Genomic DNA, 14,112 nt, shown 5'->3' on the forward strand with positions numbered 1-14,112 from the left:
GGGCCTATTCTGCACTGTATCTCTGAACAACATTGACCATGGAATGATTGTTGGAGCCAGAAGAGGTTGTTTAAGTATCTCAGAAACTGATCTCCAGGGATTTTCATGCACAACAGTCCCTAGAATTTACAGGACGTGTGAAAAACAAACATCCAGTGAGTGGCAGTTCTGTGGGGAAAAATTGCCCTATTAATGAGAGAGGAGAGAGGAGAGAGGAGAATGTCCAGGCTGGTTCAAGCTGATAGGAAGGCAACAGTAACTCAAATAACTACGTGTTAAAACAGTGGTACGTATGTAGAAGAACGTCTTTGTTATGAAGAGGTGCGAAGGAAATGTACATTGTTTAACCTCTATACTTTTCTGACTGTATGATGGAGGAAAAATCAAGTAGCTGAAAATATATAGATCTGGGACATTCCTCTTAGGAGTTCCAGCAGCAGTTTCTAGGTCAGAGATGAATGATCTTAAATAGCCATGCGCAGATTCATTTGTACTAGATCTGACATCAGCCAACGGAGACTCTCCCGTTCCTGAGCTTTGGTGTTTCTATACCAGGCCATGATGCAGCGAGTTAGGACACTCTCCAATGCCCATTTGATGTTTGCTGCTGAATCTTGCCTAACAGCTGGTAGTCACAAAAATCTGCTTTATGAGGTGGTTGACTGATCCTTTCAGTATGGGTTTTGAATTTTCAGACAATAAGGTTTGATTAGCAGAGACAGGAGACAGCAGAGGAATAGAACTACTCTGGAAACAGGAAGCTCTTGGCTGGAAAGTAGCGGAACCCTGGTTGCTCTTTTTCCTAAGGAACAGAAAAGAAAAATCATTTTTTTTTATTGCTGTTACAAATGTTGTGTGGCATCAGAAAACAGATCAGGTACAGAGAAGTGCTGCTGTAGAGACAGAAATTGTGATGAATGGGTGGTAGAAATTTGAAATATTAAGGATGGAGGTCTAAAAATAAAAAATATTAGTAATTTAAAAACTTATGTTGGTAACAGTGGGGCAGCTATTATAAATAAATTGCTCTTTACAGAGTGGTTGGTGCCCTGTATGCTGGGAAATTGTTCAATGGTAATGCTGCTGAATGTTAAGATCAGCTGCCTCAAGGAATGGTTGTGACATAAAAGCATGACATTTAGCCCACTGAATCCACACTAGCTCCATGTATGAGCTAACCAAGTGTCCAACTCTCCCATCCTCTCCAAAAAGTCCTTAAAATTCTTTTGATTTATATTCTTACGCATATTTGCCTCCAGTACAACCTGACAGCCCTGATCCTGACTACTTGTTGAATAAACAAAAAAAAATCCTTCAGTCTTTTGGTTCCTTTTGCCAGTCATTATTATTCCATGTTCTCTCACACTTAACTTATCCACGAATGGGAGCTATTTCTTTCCATCTATTTTGTTCATACCTTTAATGATTTAACTATCTCTCACAATCCTCCAAAGAGAACAACCCAGCTTCTCCAGTAGATTCACTACATTAAAGTCCATCATCTCTACTATTATTTTAATAAATTTGTTACTCATTTCCTTAAAGTGTTTATCTTTCATAACATGTCGTGCCCATTTGGGCACAGTAAACTAGTTCTGGCCAGAACTTTGTTTATAAATATACATTATATCTTCCTGTCTCTTAAAGCCCAGGAATCCTGAATGTTTTAACCACTTTATAAATTTCCCTGCCACTTTGAATGGATCATGTACTGTACATGCTGCATATTCACATTCTTCTCTCTGTTCTGGTACCCTTTCAGAATTATGCCCTCTAGTTTATATTGTCTTTGTTCATCCTTCCTACCAAAATACAACACTTTACATTTCTCAGTACTAAATTTCATCTTCCACCAGTCTACTTTTTAAAAAATATCTCCTCTTACTCTCCTCACAGCTCAATGCCTCCAAGTTTTAGAGGGCCTTCAGATTTTAAAGTTGTATTCTGTCCATTCAAGTTCAAATCATTAGAGAAACATTGGTTCTAGTGCAAATCAAGTTCCTTATTATAGCCTGGGTAGGGGGTGTAGTGGGGATAAGCTCCCACTACCTATTAAATATTCCCAATGGCGTGTGTCTCAAATTGCTTCTGACAACCAGTCCAGCTCCTGGCCTTCACCTGTGACTTAGCTACTAAGCCTGCAGGAGCAGTTTCCACTGATCGGCTAAAGGACAAAGGAGGGTTACTGCCACCATAAAATTTATTTTGATAAAGTGGATCGTTTTGAAATGAGCTTCAGATCTGCCGTTATTTTATGGCGAGTGCACCACGTTAAATTACAAAGCCAGGATTAAATCTGTCATATTCTATACTTACTTAAAAATTCACCTTACTTATCACAATAGATAAACTGTCATTGAAATTAACTAAGTGTCCTGTATATATTTTTAATTTTTTCATTAATTTTTTGAGTTTCTACAATGCGACAAAACAACAGTAAAAAGGTTTATACAGTGCAAACATATCAAAAGTACAGTCCATAACAATTAAAAGCACCCACAGTAGAATCGTATAAATTACCACCCCACCCTCCCACTACCCAACTCCAAGCCAACCTTACAATATATGAAAAGTTAATCAGAACTTTACCACCACAGAGCTGTATTTATAAAAATAAGGTATATTACCTACTACCTAATCTATGTATAAATTCTCGGAACATTCATTCTGCCCGGTGTCGCTGAATGAGATTTCATTCCTCCTCAGCGCTGCGAATTCCTTCCTCAGTGCGGGGATTGATGGGATATTGGAGGACCATCAGCTGCTGGGGAAAATGGTGTTGATGAAAGGTGAGGTGATTGGAGTCCTGTTGCTGTGGCAACCAACGTGATTTTCCTCTCCCTAAATTAATTTGCAATGAGATTGAATTTAAATTAAGGTTTTTGTAGGAGATCTTCACGTGATTCGCAGCTGTCGCTGTTTGCGAGTATAGAACTGTGTGTATAGCGATCACTGAAATTCCGTCTGTGAAAAACATGGGGTATGTTTTTTCTGAGAAACCTTAGTTGTTTTTGAAACTTACTGTGAAGTAGACGTTGTGCATCTCTTCTTCACTTCCCAATCCTGTTCTGAATCCATTAATTAAACATTGGGTTTGTTTATGTAAATATCATCACGCTTGGGAACTTTTACACTTAAGTGGCCAAAAACCCTTTAGGTCACGAACTCCAGTTGTAGTATCAACTAAAATCCGATACAAAGGAGATTAATTTTGATATGTGGTGTCTTCAGTGTTACCCATCTGAATTTAGTCCTACCTGATCAGACTCGTGTGCTATTCAAAGCTGCTACTTAAGATTATTTCTTGCCTTCCTTTGTCTAGTTTGTGCTCTCAGAGATTACTAGTATAAGTAGCACACGGTCTGTTTCAAATCAGAAGTCCTTTGGAATCCTTTCACCTGAACAGTATAGAATTCTGTTAGTTTTAATTAATTACCCAAAAAAAAACTCAGAGCAAGGATGCCTCCCAGGAAATTGAATTTCCCAGCATAATTGATAAAGTTTTGGTGATTCTGGAGCAAACTCGAGAGTTGCTTGGTTTTTTTTGTTTTATTCTGTGGATTTGGAAACTTAATCAAGGAAAGATTATCCAAACCCGGATTCTGTTTTGGAATGTTAAAATTTAAATTAATAATTGGTGTAGGTTTGTACACATGAATCTGCATTATTGTCTACCTTAATTGGCATTGCATTTTCAACATTTGAATTAGTAGTATCCTTATTTGTAATATATAACCAAGTGTGGGATCCAACCAAAATATGAAATGTGTTCCTTTTTATACCTTGTCCCTTCCCAAAATGACTTTTATCCATGCAAGTTTGGAAAGTTGGAGTGAAATTTGCTTTTGATTGTCAATGTTAAATAAATGCGAGCATTTGTCACTAGTTCTCTTCATCACTGCACATTTTGAGTTCACATTGGAATTGAATGTGGTGTTCTTTCAATTAGTGTTTGACCCCTTTATAGTAAGTAACAGTTCAGCTGTTATGGGAGTGGAGAGTTACACTCCGTGGTCTGTTTTATCTTCATGCCTGGGTTCAGTGGGTTGGCCCAATTGGCCCAGGTGGGTAAGTAGAGTGGGTATCAACTCCTCCAGCGGACCAGACTCAGTATTATCCAGTCCCTGATCCAACAGCTGAATAATCTTTGTACAGATTTACATCTGTATATCTTTTGAGATTTCATACACATAACAATCCAGATTACCAAACAAACAAGAGAAAATCTGCAGATGCTGGAAATCAGAGCAACACACACAAAAATGCTGGAGGAACTCAACAGGCCAGGCAGCGTCTATGGAAAAAAGTCTGGCTGAAGGTCCAGAATCTATATAAGAAGATGGAATGGATTGCATCCTGCTTATCTTTTGAAGTACTCATCCATTAGGCAAGAAATTGAAAGCCAAAATGAATCTTAATCTTCTTACAATTGGAAGAAGTTTTAGACAGGGATAAAATATACAATACCGGCTGGTGGTGTAGTGGCATCAGCGCTGGACTTCGGGGTGAGAGGTCCCGAGTTGGAATCCAGCCGGCTCCCTTGCATGCTGTCCATCCGTGCCTGGGTTGAGTATCGAGCTAGCAACTCGACCTCGTTTCAAAAAAAACCTGGAGAGAGATGGGCTGTGCCAGGTTTCAGATGCTGTACGATGAGCAATCACCAAAAAGATCGGTGTAAAAAGCTTGTCATGACGGCACCCTGATGACTCCACCATAAGTTAAGGATGCGCGTGCACACAATACGATAAGGTAAATTGCTGATGTTCTTTACAAAGGGGCATCAAAAGAATTTATTTCAGCACCAACTTTGTTGAGGAAGCTAAGTGAATAAGCTCAAGATAAAATAACAAAAGAATTTAACATACATTTATATTATTGATTTCATTTGGAAACAAAAGACAATGAAATCAAGGAATCCATATCTACCTTCTCATGGATAAAACTTCCTTCCTTGAGAAAGTAAAATGATGGTGAATTCTAATGATTAAAATTCTGCAACTACTGCCAACAGAGTGAATAATTTGAGGTGGTTAATTGAAAGCATTACTCAAGCATTGTAATTGGGTGTATTTATTTTATTGAATTGGTACTAAATCGTAATCCTTTGTACTAACACTTAATTATCTTTTCATTTACAGTGAATTATGCTTCTGTTGTATCCTTTGGAATAAAAGTTGCCATATCCAGGAGCTGTATTATATCAGTGCTTTCTAGTTCTGTGTTCTTGTAGCTTGTAAATGAAATGCATCATTTATTCCAGAATGCATAAGAGTATATGGGCAGTAAACAAGAATGATATTCAATATGACTTTTGTATCTACTTGTGAAGGAGGATTTGCTCATAAGAGGATTCAAATATTCTGCATTTCAATATTGCAGTTTGTACTTGATTCAAGACATTCTTGATTGTTTTTTGTTTTCTTAGATGTTTGATCTTTCTAGTCACTGTTTTGTGGATCCAAGGGTAATGGCAGTCATACAGCACTGTGGATTATATTTGTGCGTGATTTTAGTTTTAAACTAAATGAATTAAGTTATCCAGTTTTTCTCCACCCTGGATGAGAAAAGGGACATTAAGTTAAGACCTTAGCACAGATCAAAAATTTAAACTAATCTTGATACTCTAACTATGAGTTATTTGTGCACTAAGCTATAGGCCCAACAATTTTGAAAACTCTGCAAGTTCAGAATATAAGTGAGACAGTGGGGAAGAGCCGGAATGCATTTGACTTTATGTCTTTGCTGATGGAAATTCTGTAGGAATCCAAAAGTATGAATATACAAATGCCACAAGGCAAGATTCATTCTCTACTCTTACATTTTCAGTGCACATATATGCAGAACAAACATTTTCTTTTGTCTAAAGAAACACAACTTGTTGGAAAAAAGTGATCAATTTTGGTAATTATCTTTTTGGGAAGCAGTTTAATTCTTAATTTGAAGACATCTGCTGAGAAAGAATGCAATACATTGATAATGTTGTGTTCCAGGTTGATGATATGTTGTTTACATTGCAGTCACATACCTTAACCAGAAATTCAACAGCTTTCCTCTATCCCTCTACAGATGATTTACTACTTAAATATATGTTATTATATATTTTATTTTCTTACCACTTTGCTAATGGTTATCTACAAAAGTAAGTTATGCATTTCCATTGTACAATTACTCTAAAAACCTTCACATTTTAAACTTTGGGTTCAGGGAATTAATTCTAATTTTTATGTTTCAGGTCAGGTTTTTAGTTTCCCAGATGGAAATCTGGCTCTTGATTTGATTCTTCTGATTCTTATGGTAATTCTGGAAGTGATAAGGCTATACCATGGTAAGATGTTGTATTAAATTGTATGTATTGTACTGTACAATTTGATCCTCAATACAGTCAGTGACGTGAATTTTTTTTTTGAGTTCTGACACAGCATTTTGTTTGGAGCTATGCTAACCTGATATCTTTCAAATTCTGTGCTCTGCCTCTGTGTGAAGGTAAGGAAGATGTATTCAAATTAATGTCATTTGGGACTAATTGTTTCGGTTCCAGAAACTTTCCCTGTTTCTATAGAGAGAAATTCAAGTTGTGGTACACAAATTCTGATGTATTATCCAAACAAGATACAACAGCAATTGACACAGTATTAGAATAAAGTCATTTGGCCCATCGAGTCTGCTCCACCAATTAATCAAGGCTGATCTTTTCTTTCCCCCCTCCGCAGCCTTACTCCCTGGCCTTCTCCCCGTAACCTTTGATGGTGTGTCCAATCAAGGACCTATCAAGCTCTGCCTTAAATACATTCAATGACCTGCCCTCCACAGCTGCCAGCAGGAAAAAAAAAATAAAAAAATTCCACAAGTTCACCACTCCTGGCTAAAGAGATTTCTCTGCATCTCTGTTTTAAATGGGCACCCCTCTATTTTTGTTTGCTAAGTAGAAACTTACATGGTCAGTGAACACATTTCAAGACACATTCATTGACATGAATTGTGTTGAAACATCCTGAGAAATGTTAAAATGTTTTGCATAAATTAGGCTCTTAAATTAACTACATATCTATCTTTAATTTTAATAATGCAATTGGTGAATCATTTTGTCTTCAAAATTTGTATCAATTTAAAACTTTGCAGCTGACAGTGTATTTTATTAGTCTTTATTGGGTCCAGAATTGAGAAATGAAAGGACACTAACTTTTCCAGGTATACTGTCAAAAGTCTGTCTTCTCTGATTATCTATTACTGTAATTCTGTTTGAACACAAGAAAATCTTAAACTGAAATTTAGATTGATAAACAGATTACAGGACTGGATTTTCACGTATTTTTCTTTGTTCAACAAGCAAAGATTATTAAAACTAAGCTAGCCTCATGCCAGTAGATAGACTAGATAGTCTATCTACTGACTAGATAGAATCATAGTTATAGAAAACTACAGTAGAGAAACAGGCCCTTCCGCCCATCCAGTCCATGCCAAACCATTTAAACTACCTAATCCCATCAACCTGCAAACCCAGCCCTCCATACTACTCTCATTCTGTCCAAACTTCTCTTAAGGTTTGAAACTGAAATCACATTCACCACTTGTGCTGGTAGCATATTCCACAGTCTCACCATCCCCTGACTGAGGAAGTTACTTCGAAGTTTTCCCTCACTTCGGAATTCTCTGGCCCAGGAGTAGGGAAAGCTCAGTCATTGAGTTTATCTGTAGATTTCTGAATATCAAGGAATACCATGACAGTGTAGGGAAGTGACATTGAAATAAAAGTGAGCAATGTTCTTGATTATTGATGAAGCAGGCTGGCAGGGCCAAGTACTGACTTCTCTGCTATTTTTCCATTTATGAGAAAACGTTGACTATATGTGAAGCCAATATTTGCAAAGCTATCCTTTTCAAAATAAATGATTAGACAGTGACTGCAAGTAGGAATTCTTCCTTTTCTCAGCTGAACAAAACACTGCCCTGTTGTCTTGAAATTAGCTGTAATTGTGACACAGCTTGAATCTGAAAAATTCTAGCCGATTAGTGTTACATTAAATTTAACAGCTGCTTCAGGTTTTGCACATAATTGTTTTTCTGTATATAAAAAGAAAAAGTTTGTAATGTGGCGACTCCACTTTCTGCGCAGGCAAACCGGCTCACAAATAGCCAGCACGCGGGGAGAGACTTTGGTAATACACCTCTGACGTAATTTCCGCCCGGAGAAGGCGGGCGCTAGGGATTAAATGCCAGCGCCGTGAAGTTTGAATAAACTGGTCTTGAAACGACTTACTGACTGCGTGTCGTCTCTAGCTCTGTATGTAGTACATCGCTACATTGGTGACCCCGACGGTCCAAACGGGATTTGGACCAAAGATGACTGACTCTTCATCTGTTCATGCAATTTCGCTAAAACTGTCGACTTTCTGGATGCTGCGACCACGCATGTGGTTTAGCCAAGCAGAAGCCCAGTTCCAGATTCGGCAGATATCCTCTGATTCCACGCGTTACTACCACGTGGTGAGCGCCCTTGACAAGGAGACGGCCGACCAGGTTGCGGATTTCATACAGTCGCCCCCGGAAGAAGGCAAATATGAAGCATTCAAAGCGCTGCTCATTGGGACCTTTGGCCTCTCGCGGTGTGAGTGGGGTGCCCGCCTGCTTCACCTGGATGGTTTGAGAGACAGGCTGCCGCCAGCATTGATGAACGAGATGTTGGCCCTGGCTGACGGACACAAGCCCTGCCTCATGTTCGAGCAAGCATTCCTAGAGCAGCTGCCCGAGGACATACATCTGCTGCTGGCCGACACAGATTTCAACGACCCCTGGAAGGTGGCGGCCCGGGCAGACGTGTTGTGAAAAGCCAAGAGGGAGAGCGTGGTGTCCATCCATCAGATTACCAGGCCACGCGCCCAACAGCAGATCAGACCAGGCCCGGCAGTGGGGTGCACACAACACAGAGGCAGGAGTAAGGAGGACAGTGAACAGTGGTGTTTCTACCACCAGCGGTGGGACACTGAAGCCCGCCGTTGTCGCCTGCCCTGGTCACCTGCCCTGCAAGGGCCAGGGCCAGCAGCTACTAATGACTATGGCAGCTGGTCACCAGGACAGCCTCTTGTACGTCTGGGACAAACAGTCAGGACGCCGCTTCTTGGTCGACACCAGAGCGGAAATCAGCGTCTTGCCCCCGACGGGGTACGACACCCGCAACAGGAAGCCAGGACCCACCCTGAGGGCCGCAAACGTCGGCACGATACAGACCTACAGCACCCGCACAGTGCAGCTGCAGTTCGGCGCCAGCCAATTCACGTGGGACTTCACACTGGCTGCAGTGGCCCAACCACTCCTGGGGGCGGACTTCTTGCGAGCTCACAGCCTGCTGGTCGACTTGCAAGGGAAAAGACTAGTACATGCCGAGACTTTCCAGACGTTCTCCCAGGGTGAAGCCAAGTTGCCGGCCCCACACCTGGACTCCATCTCGCTGTCGGACAACGAATTCACCAGAATCCTGGCAGATTTTCCATCGATTCTGGCACCGCAGTTCACGGCAGCCATGCCCAGACACGGGGTACAGCACCACATTCCAACCCAGGGACCACCCCTCCACGCCCACGCACGAAGGCTCCCCCCGGAAAAGCTCCGCCTGGTGAAGGAGGAGTTCAAGAGGATGGAGGAATTGGGGATCGTACAAAGGTCCGACAGCCCATGGGCCTCCCCCCTGCACATGGTGCCCAAAGCAGCTGGGGGTTGGAGACCATACAGTGACTACCGCAGACTGAACGAGGCTACAACTCCAGACCGCTACCCCGTGCCGCACATACAGGACTTTGCAGCAAACCTGCATGGGGCAAGAATCTTTTCTAAAGTAGACCTCGTCCGGGGATACCATCAAATCCCGGTGCACCCTGAAGACATCCCCAAAACAGCACTCATCACCCCGTTCGGCCTGTTCGAGTTTCTCCAAATGCCGTTCAGCCTGAAGAATGTCGCACAGACGTTCCAGCGGTTAATGGATGCGGTGGGACGTGACCTGGACTTTGCGTTCATCTATTTGGACGACATCCTTATAGCCAGCAGTAGTCGCCAGGAGCATCTGTCCCACCTCTGCCAGCTCTACTCCCGCCTGAGTGATTTCGGCCTCATGATCAACCCGGCCAAATGCTGGTTCGGTCTCGATACCACCGACTTCCTGGGCCACAGGATTACCAAAGACAGGGCAACACCTCTGCCCGCTAAGGTAGATGTGATCCGTCACTTTGCCCGGCCCAACACGGTCAAAGGCCTGCAGGAGTTCATTGGTATGGTGAACTTCTACCGCCGTTTCCTCCCCTCAGCAGCCCGTATCATACGCCCTTTGTACACCCTGATGTCGGGTAAAGGCAAGGACATTACTTGGGAGGCGGAGGCCGCAGCCGCTTTCATTAAAGCCAAGGAAGCCTTGGCAGATGCCGCGATGCTGGTGCACCCCAGAACGGACGTTCGAACCGCCCTCACAGTTGACGCATCCGACACAGCAGTCGGTGGGGTGCTGGAGCAGCTCATCAAGGGGAGCTGGCAACCCCTGGCGTTCTTCAGCAAGCACCTACGACCACCCGAACTCAAGTACAGTGCTTTTGACCAGGAGTTGTTGGCACTGTATCTGACAATCCGGCATTTCAGGTACTACTTAAAAGGCAGGCCGTTCACCGCGTTCACGGACCACAAACCACGAAGGTGTCCGATCCCTGGTCGGCTCGCCAGCAGCGACATCTGTCCTACATATCCGAGTACACTACGGACATCCAGCATGTCTCAGGAAAGGACAACGTCGTGGTGGACGCACTCTCCAAACCAGCTGTCCAGGCCCTGTCCCTGGGGGTGGACTATGCAGCACTGGCGGAGGCGCAGCAGGCAGACGATGAGATGCCCAGCTACAGGACCGCAGTCTCAGGTTTGCAGCTGCAGGTGAGAGGACCCTCCTGTGCGACGTGGCTACCGGCCAACCTCACCCCATCGTCCCAGCAGCCTGGAGGCGGCGAGTTTTCAACTCCACACACGGTTTGACGCACCCATCCATCAGGACAACTGTCCGGCTGGTCTCCAGCAAGTTCGCATGGCACGGACTTCGCAAGCAGGTCAGTGAATGGGCCAGAACGTGCGCGCAGTGCCAAACAGCCAAGGTGCAGCGGCACACTAAAGCCCCGCCGCAGCAGTTCGAACCCAGCCACCGGAGGTTCGACCACATTCATGTGGATATCGTGGGCCCCCTACCAGTGTCCCGAGGAGCGCGGTACCTCCTAACTATGGTAGACCGGTTCACGAGGTGGCCAGAGGCGGTCCCACTCACCGACACATCTGCCAATTCCTGAGCCCGAGCACTGATTGCAACCTGGGTAACACGTTTCGGGGTACCGGCCCACATTACCTCTGACAGAGGCGCCCAGTTCACCTCCAGCCTGTGGTCGGCTGTGGCCAGCCTGTTGGGAACGCAGCTACACCACACTACTGCCTACCACCCACATTTGAATGGACTAGTGGAAAGCTTCCACCGTCACTTGAAGTTGGCTCTCATGGCCCACCTGAAAGGACCTAACTGGGTGGACAAGCTTCCCTGGGTCCTGCTTGGAATTCGCACAGCGCCCAAAGAGGATCTGCACGCCTCGTCGGCCAAGTTGGTGTATGGCGCACCCCTGGCCGTCCCAGGAGAGTTCATACCAGCCCCAAGGGGGAAAGAGGAAGAACCCGCAGCAGTCCTGGACAGACTACGTGAAAGGCTCGGCAACCTGGCCCCTGTGCCAACTTCACAGCACGGATGGACCCCGATCCATGTACCCAAAGACCTGCAGGACTGTAAGTTTGTGTTTGTACGAAGGGGCGGACACCAGGCACCGCTACAGCAGCCGTACGAGGGGCTGTTCAAGGTGATCAACAACAACGGGTCCACGTATGTTCTGGACATTGGGGGGGGAAAGAGGAGGTTTTCGCGGTGGACCGACTCAAACCAGCCCATGTGGACTTGGCGCAGCCGGTTGAGGTTCAGGCACCGCGGTGCAGAGGCAGACCTCCCAAACAGAGGCTGATCCAGACTGTGGACATTGGGGGGGTGTCTCGCCGGTTCTTGGGGGGGGGGGGGTTATGTGGCGACCCACTTTCTGCGCAAGTGAACTGGCTCGCAAATAGCCAGCGCACGGGGAGAGACTTTGGTAATGCACCTCTGATGTCATTTCCGCCCGGAGAGGGCGGGCGCTAGGGATTAAATGCCAGTGCTGCGAAGTTTGAATAAACTAGTCTCGAAACGACTTACCGACTGCGTGTCGTCTCTAGCTTTGTATGTAGTACATCGCTACAGTAACATCGTAAAAGCTGGATTGATTTTTCATTATTTTCCAGGTTTCAAAGGGAACCTGACTGAAGAAGCAATTCCAATAGTTATTAACATGGTTCTGACAATTGGAAGTATGTTGTTTTCCTTGTACTACTTGTTGTGGCAGACCTATGTGCTGAGAGCGGACGTAATAATCAATGCAATCCTGCTGGTAATTTATGGATTGGAGGAAGTACTGGACATAATTGCTATTTCAGCTTTTGTGAGGTAATTTGATTGATTTCCCTTGTATCTAAGTGTATACAAATGATACAATGATAACTATTACTTGTTTCCTCTTTGTTCCATGGATACCATATTTGGAAGTTTTAAAAACCTGTTGAAACCTCTAACTATTGTCTAATTTAGGAATGCCCAAACCATTCAGACCAATTTATTTCTTCTTAGTAAAGTGAATATTATTGGTGGTATGTGATCTATGATTGGCAAATTCCCTACTACTGTTCATGATCAGACGATTCCAAATTAGAAACTTATGTAGCTAAGTAATAGATAGATAGATAGATACTTTATTCATCCCCATGGGGAAATTCAACTTTTTTTCCAATGTCCCATACACTTGTTGTAGCAAAACTAATTACATACAATACTTAACTCAGTAAAAAATATGATAAGCATCTAAATCACTATCTCAAAAAGCATTAATAATAGCTTTTAAAAAGTTCTTAAGTCCTGGCGGTAGAATTGTAAAGCCTAATGGCATTGGGGAGTATTGACCTCTTCATCCTGTCTGAGGAGCATTGCATCGATAGTAACCTGTCGCTGAAACTGCTTCTCTGTCTCTGGATGGTGCTATGTAGAGGATGTTCAGAGTTATCCATAATTGACCGTAGCCTACTCAGCGCCCTTCGCTCAGCTACCGATGTTAAACACTCCAGTACTTTGCCCACGACAGAGCCCGCCTTCCTTACCAGCTTATTAAGACGTGAGGCGTCCCTCTTCTTAATGCTTCCTCCCCAACACGCCACCACAAAGAAGAGGGCGCTCTCCACAACTGACCTATAGAACATCTTCAGCATCTCACTACAGACATTGAATGACGCCAACCTTCTTAGGAAGTACAGTCGACTCTGTGCCTTATATGAAATATATTTCATTTAATATTTCATATTAAATATGAAATGTTTTAAAAATTCAGTACAATTTTTGTGCACATGGATTACATTCTGGAAAAACTATATTTTTCTCATTTGAATTTGGTCAGAAATCTTAATTTACCAGAAATTCAGGTAAGGTCTCTCTATTTATTTTAATATATTTTTAATGACAACATTTTTGTACAGTTTTAAAAGCTAAGAGAAATTTTTTAAAAAATATTTCTGATTTAACATGGCTGCCAAAACAGCCAAGTGGCAACTGCAACGCATGGGCTGAAATCAGCTTTATTTAGCTCATTAGATGCCAACAGTAGAAGGACAGAGTTAAATGAAATGTTGTTTATTGTGTGCCTCGAGAATGCTATCAAGCACAATTCATAGCAATTTTTTTAAAATCTAAACAAAATGATTGTGCATATTAATATCGGGCTAGAAGAAATTGTTATTCAATGTCTATAACTAGATTCACTTTGATATTAGCAGTGTTTTGAAAACTTAGTGAATTATAGTATCTTTATTTTGTCCAGGATCTACGCATGATGTGATTGGAATGATGCAGCATTCATTTCATTTATCCACCATTCCTATCTCCTGGATGACTTTGGAGTTTGTGTCATAGGATCAACAGTTTTTTATTAAATTTTTGTGGGAAATTATGTAAATATTGGTTAATATTCCTATTATGTA

The 14,112-nt window shown here is 43.0% G+C and overlaps 1 protein-coding gene across 1 annotated transcript; it reads left to right on the forward strand.

Moving 5' to 3' along the window:
* Positions 1–2,746: 2,746 nt before the first annotated feature.
* On the forward strand, positions 2,747–12,539 carry LOC140729848 (uncharacterized). Its single transcript, XM_073050058.1, has 7 exons — positions 2,747–2,789; positions 5,139–5,155; positions 6,046–6,139; positions 6,233–6,325; positions 8,114–8,118; positions 11,319–11,793; positions 12,334–12,539. Exons 1-7 carry the CDS (start codon positions 2,774–2,776, stop codon positions 12,537–12,539), a joined length of 906 nt encoding a protein of 301 aa, XP_072906159.1. The 5' UTR covers positions 2,747–2,773.
* Positions 12,540–14,112: the final 1,573 nt, after the last annotated feature.

The sequence above is a fragment of the Hemitrygon akajei genome, chromosome 6, assembly GCF_048418815.1.
Source record: "Hemitrygon akajei chromosome 6, sHemAka1.3, whole genome shotgun sequence".
In the NCBI taxonomy this organism is placed as follows: Eukaryota; Metazoa; Chordata; class Chondrichthyes; order Myliobatiformes; family Dasyatidae; genus Hemitrygon; species Hemitrygon akajei.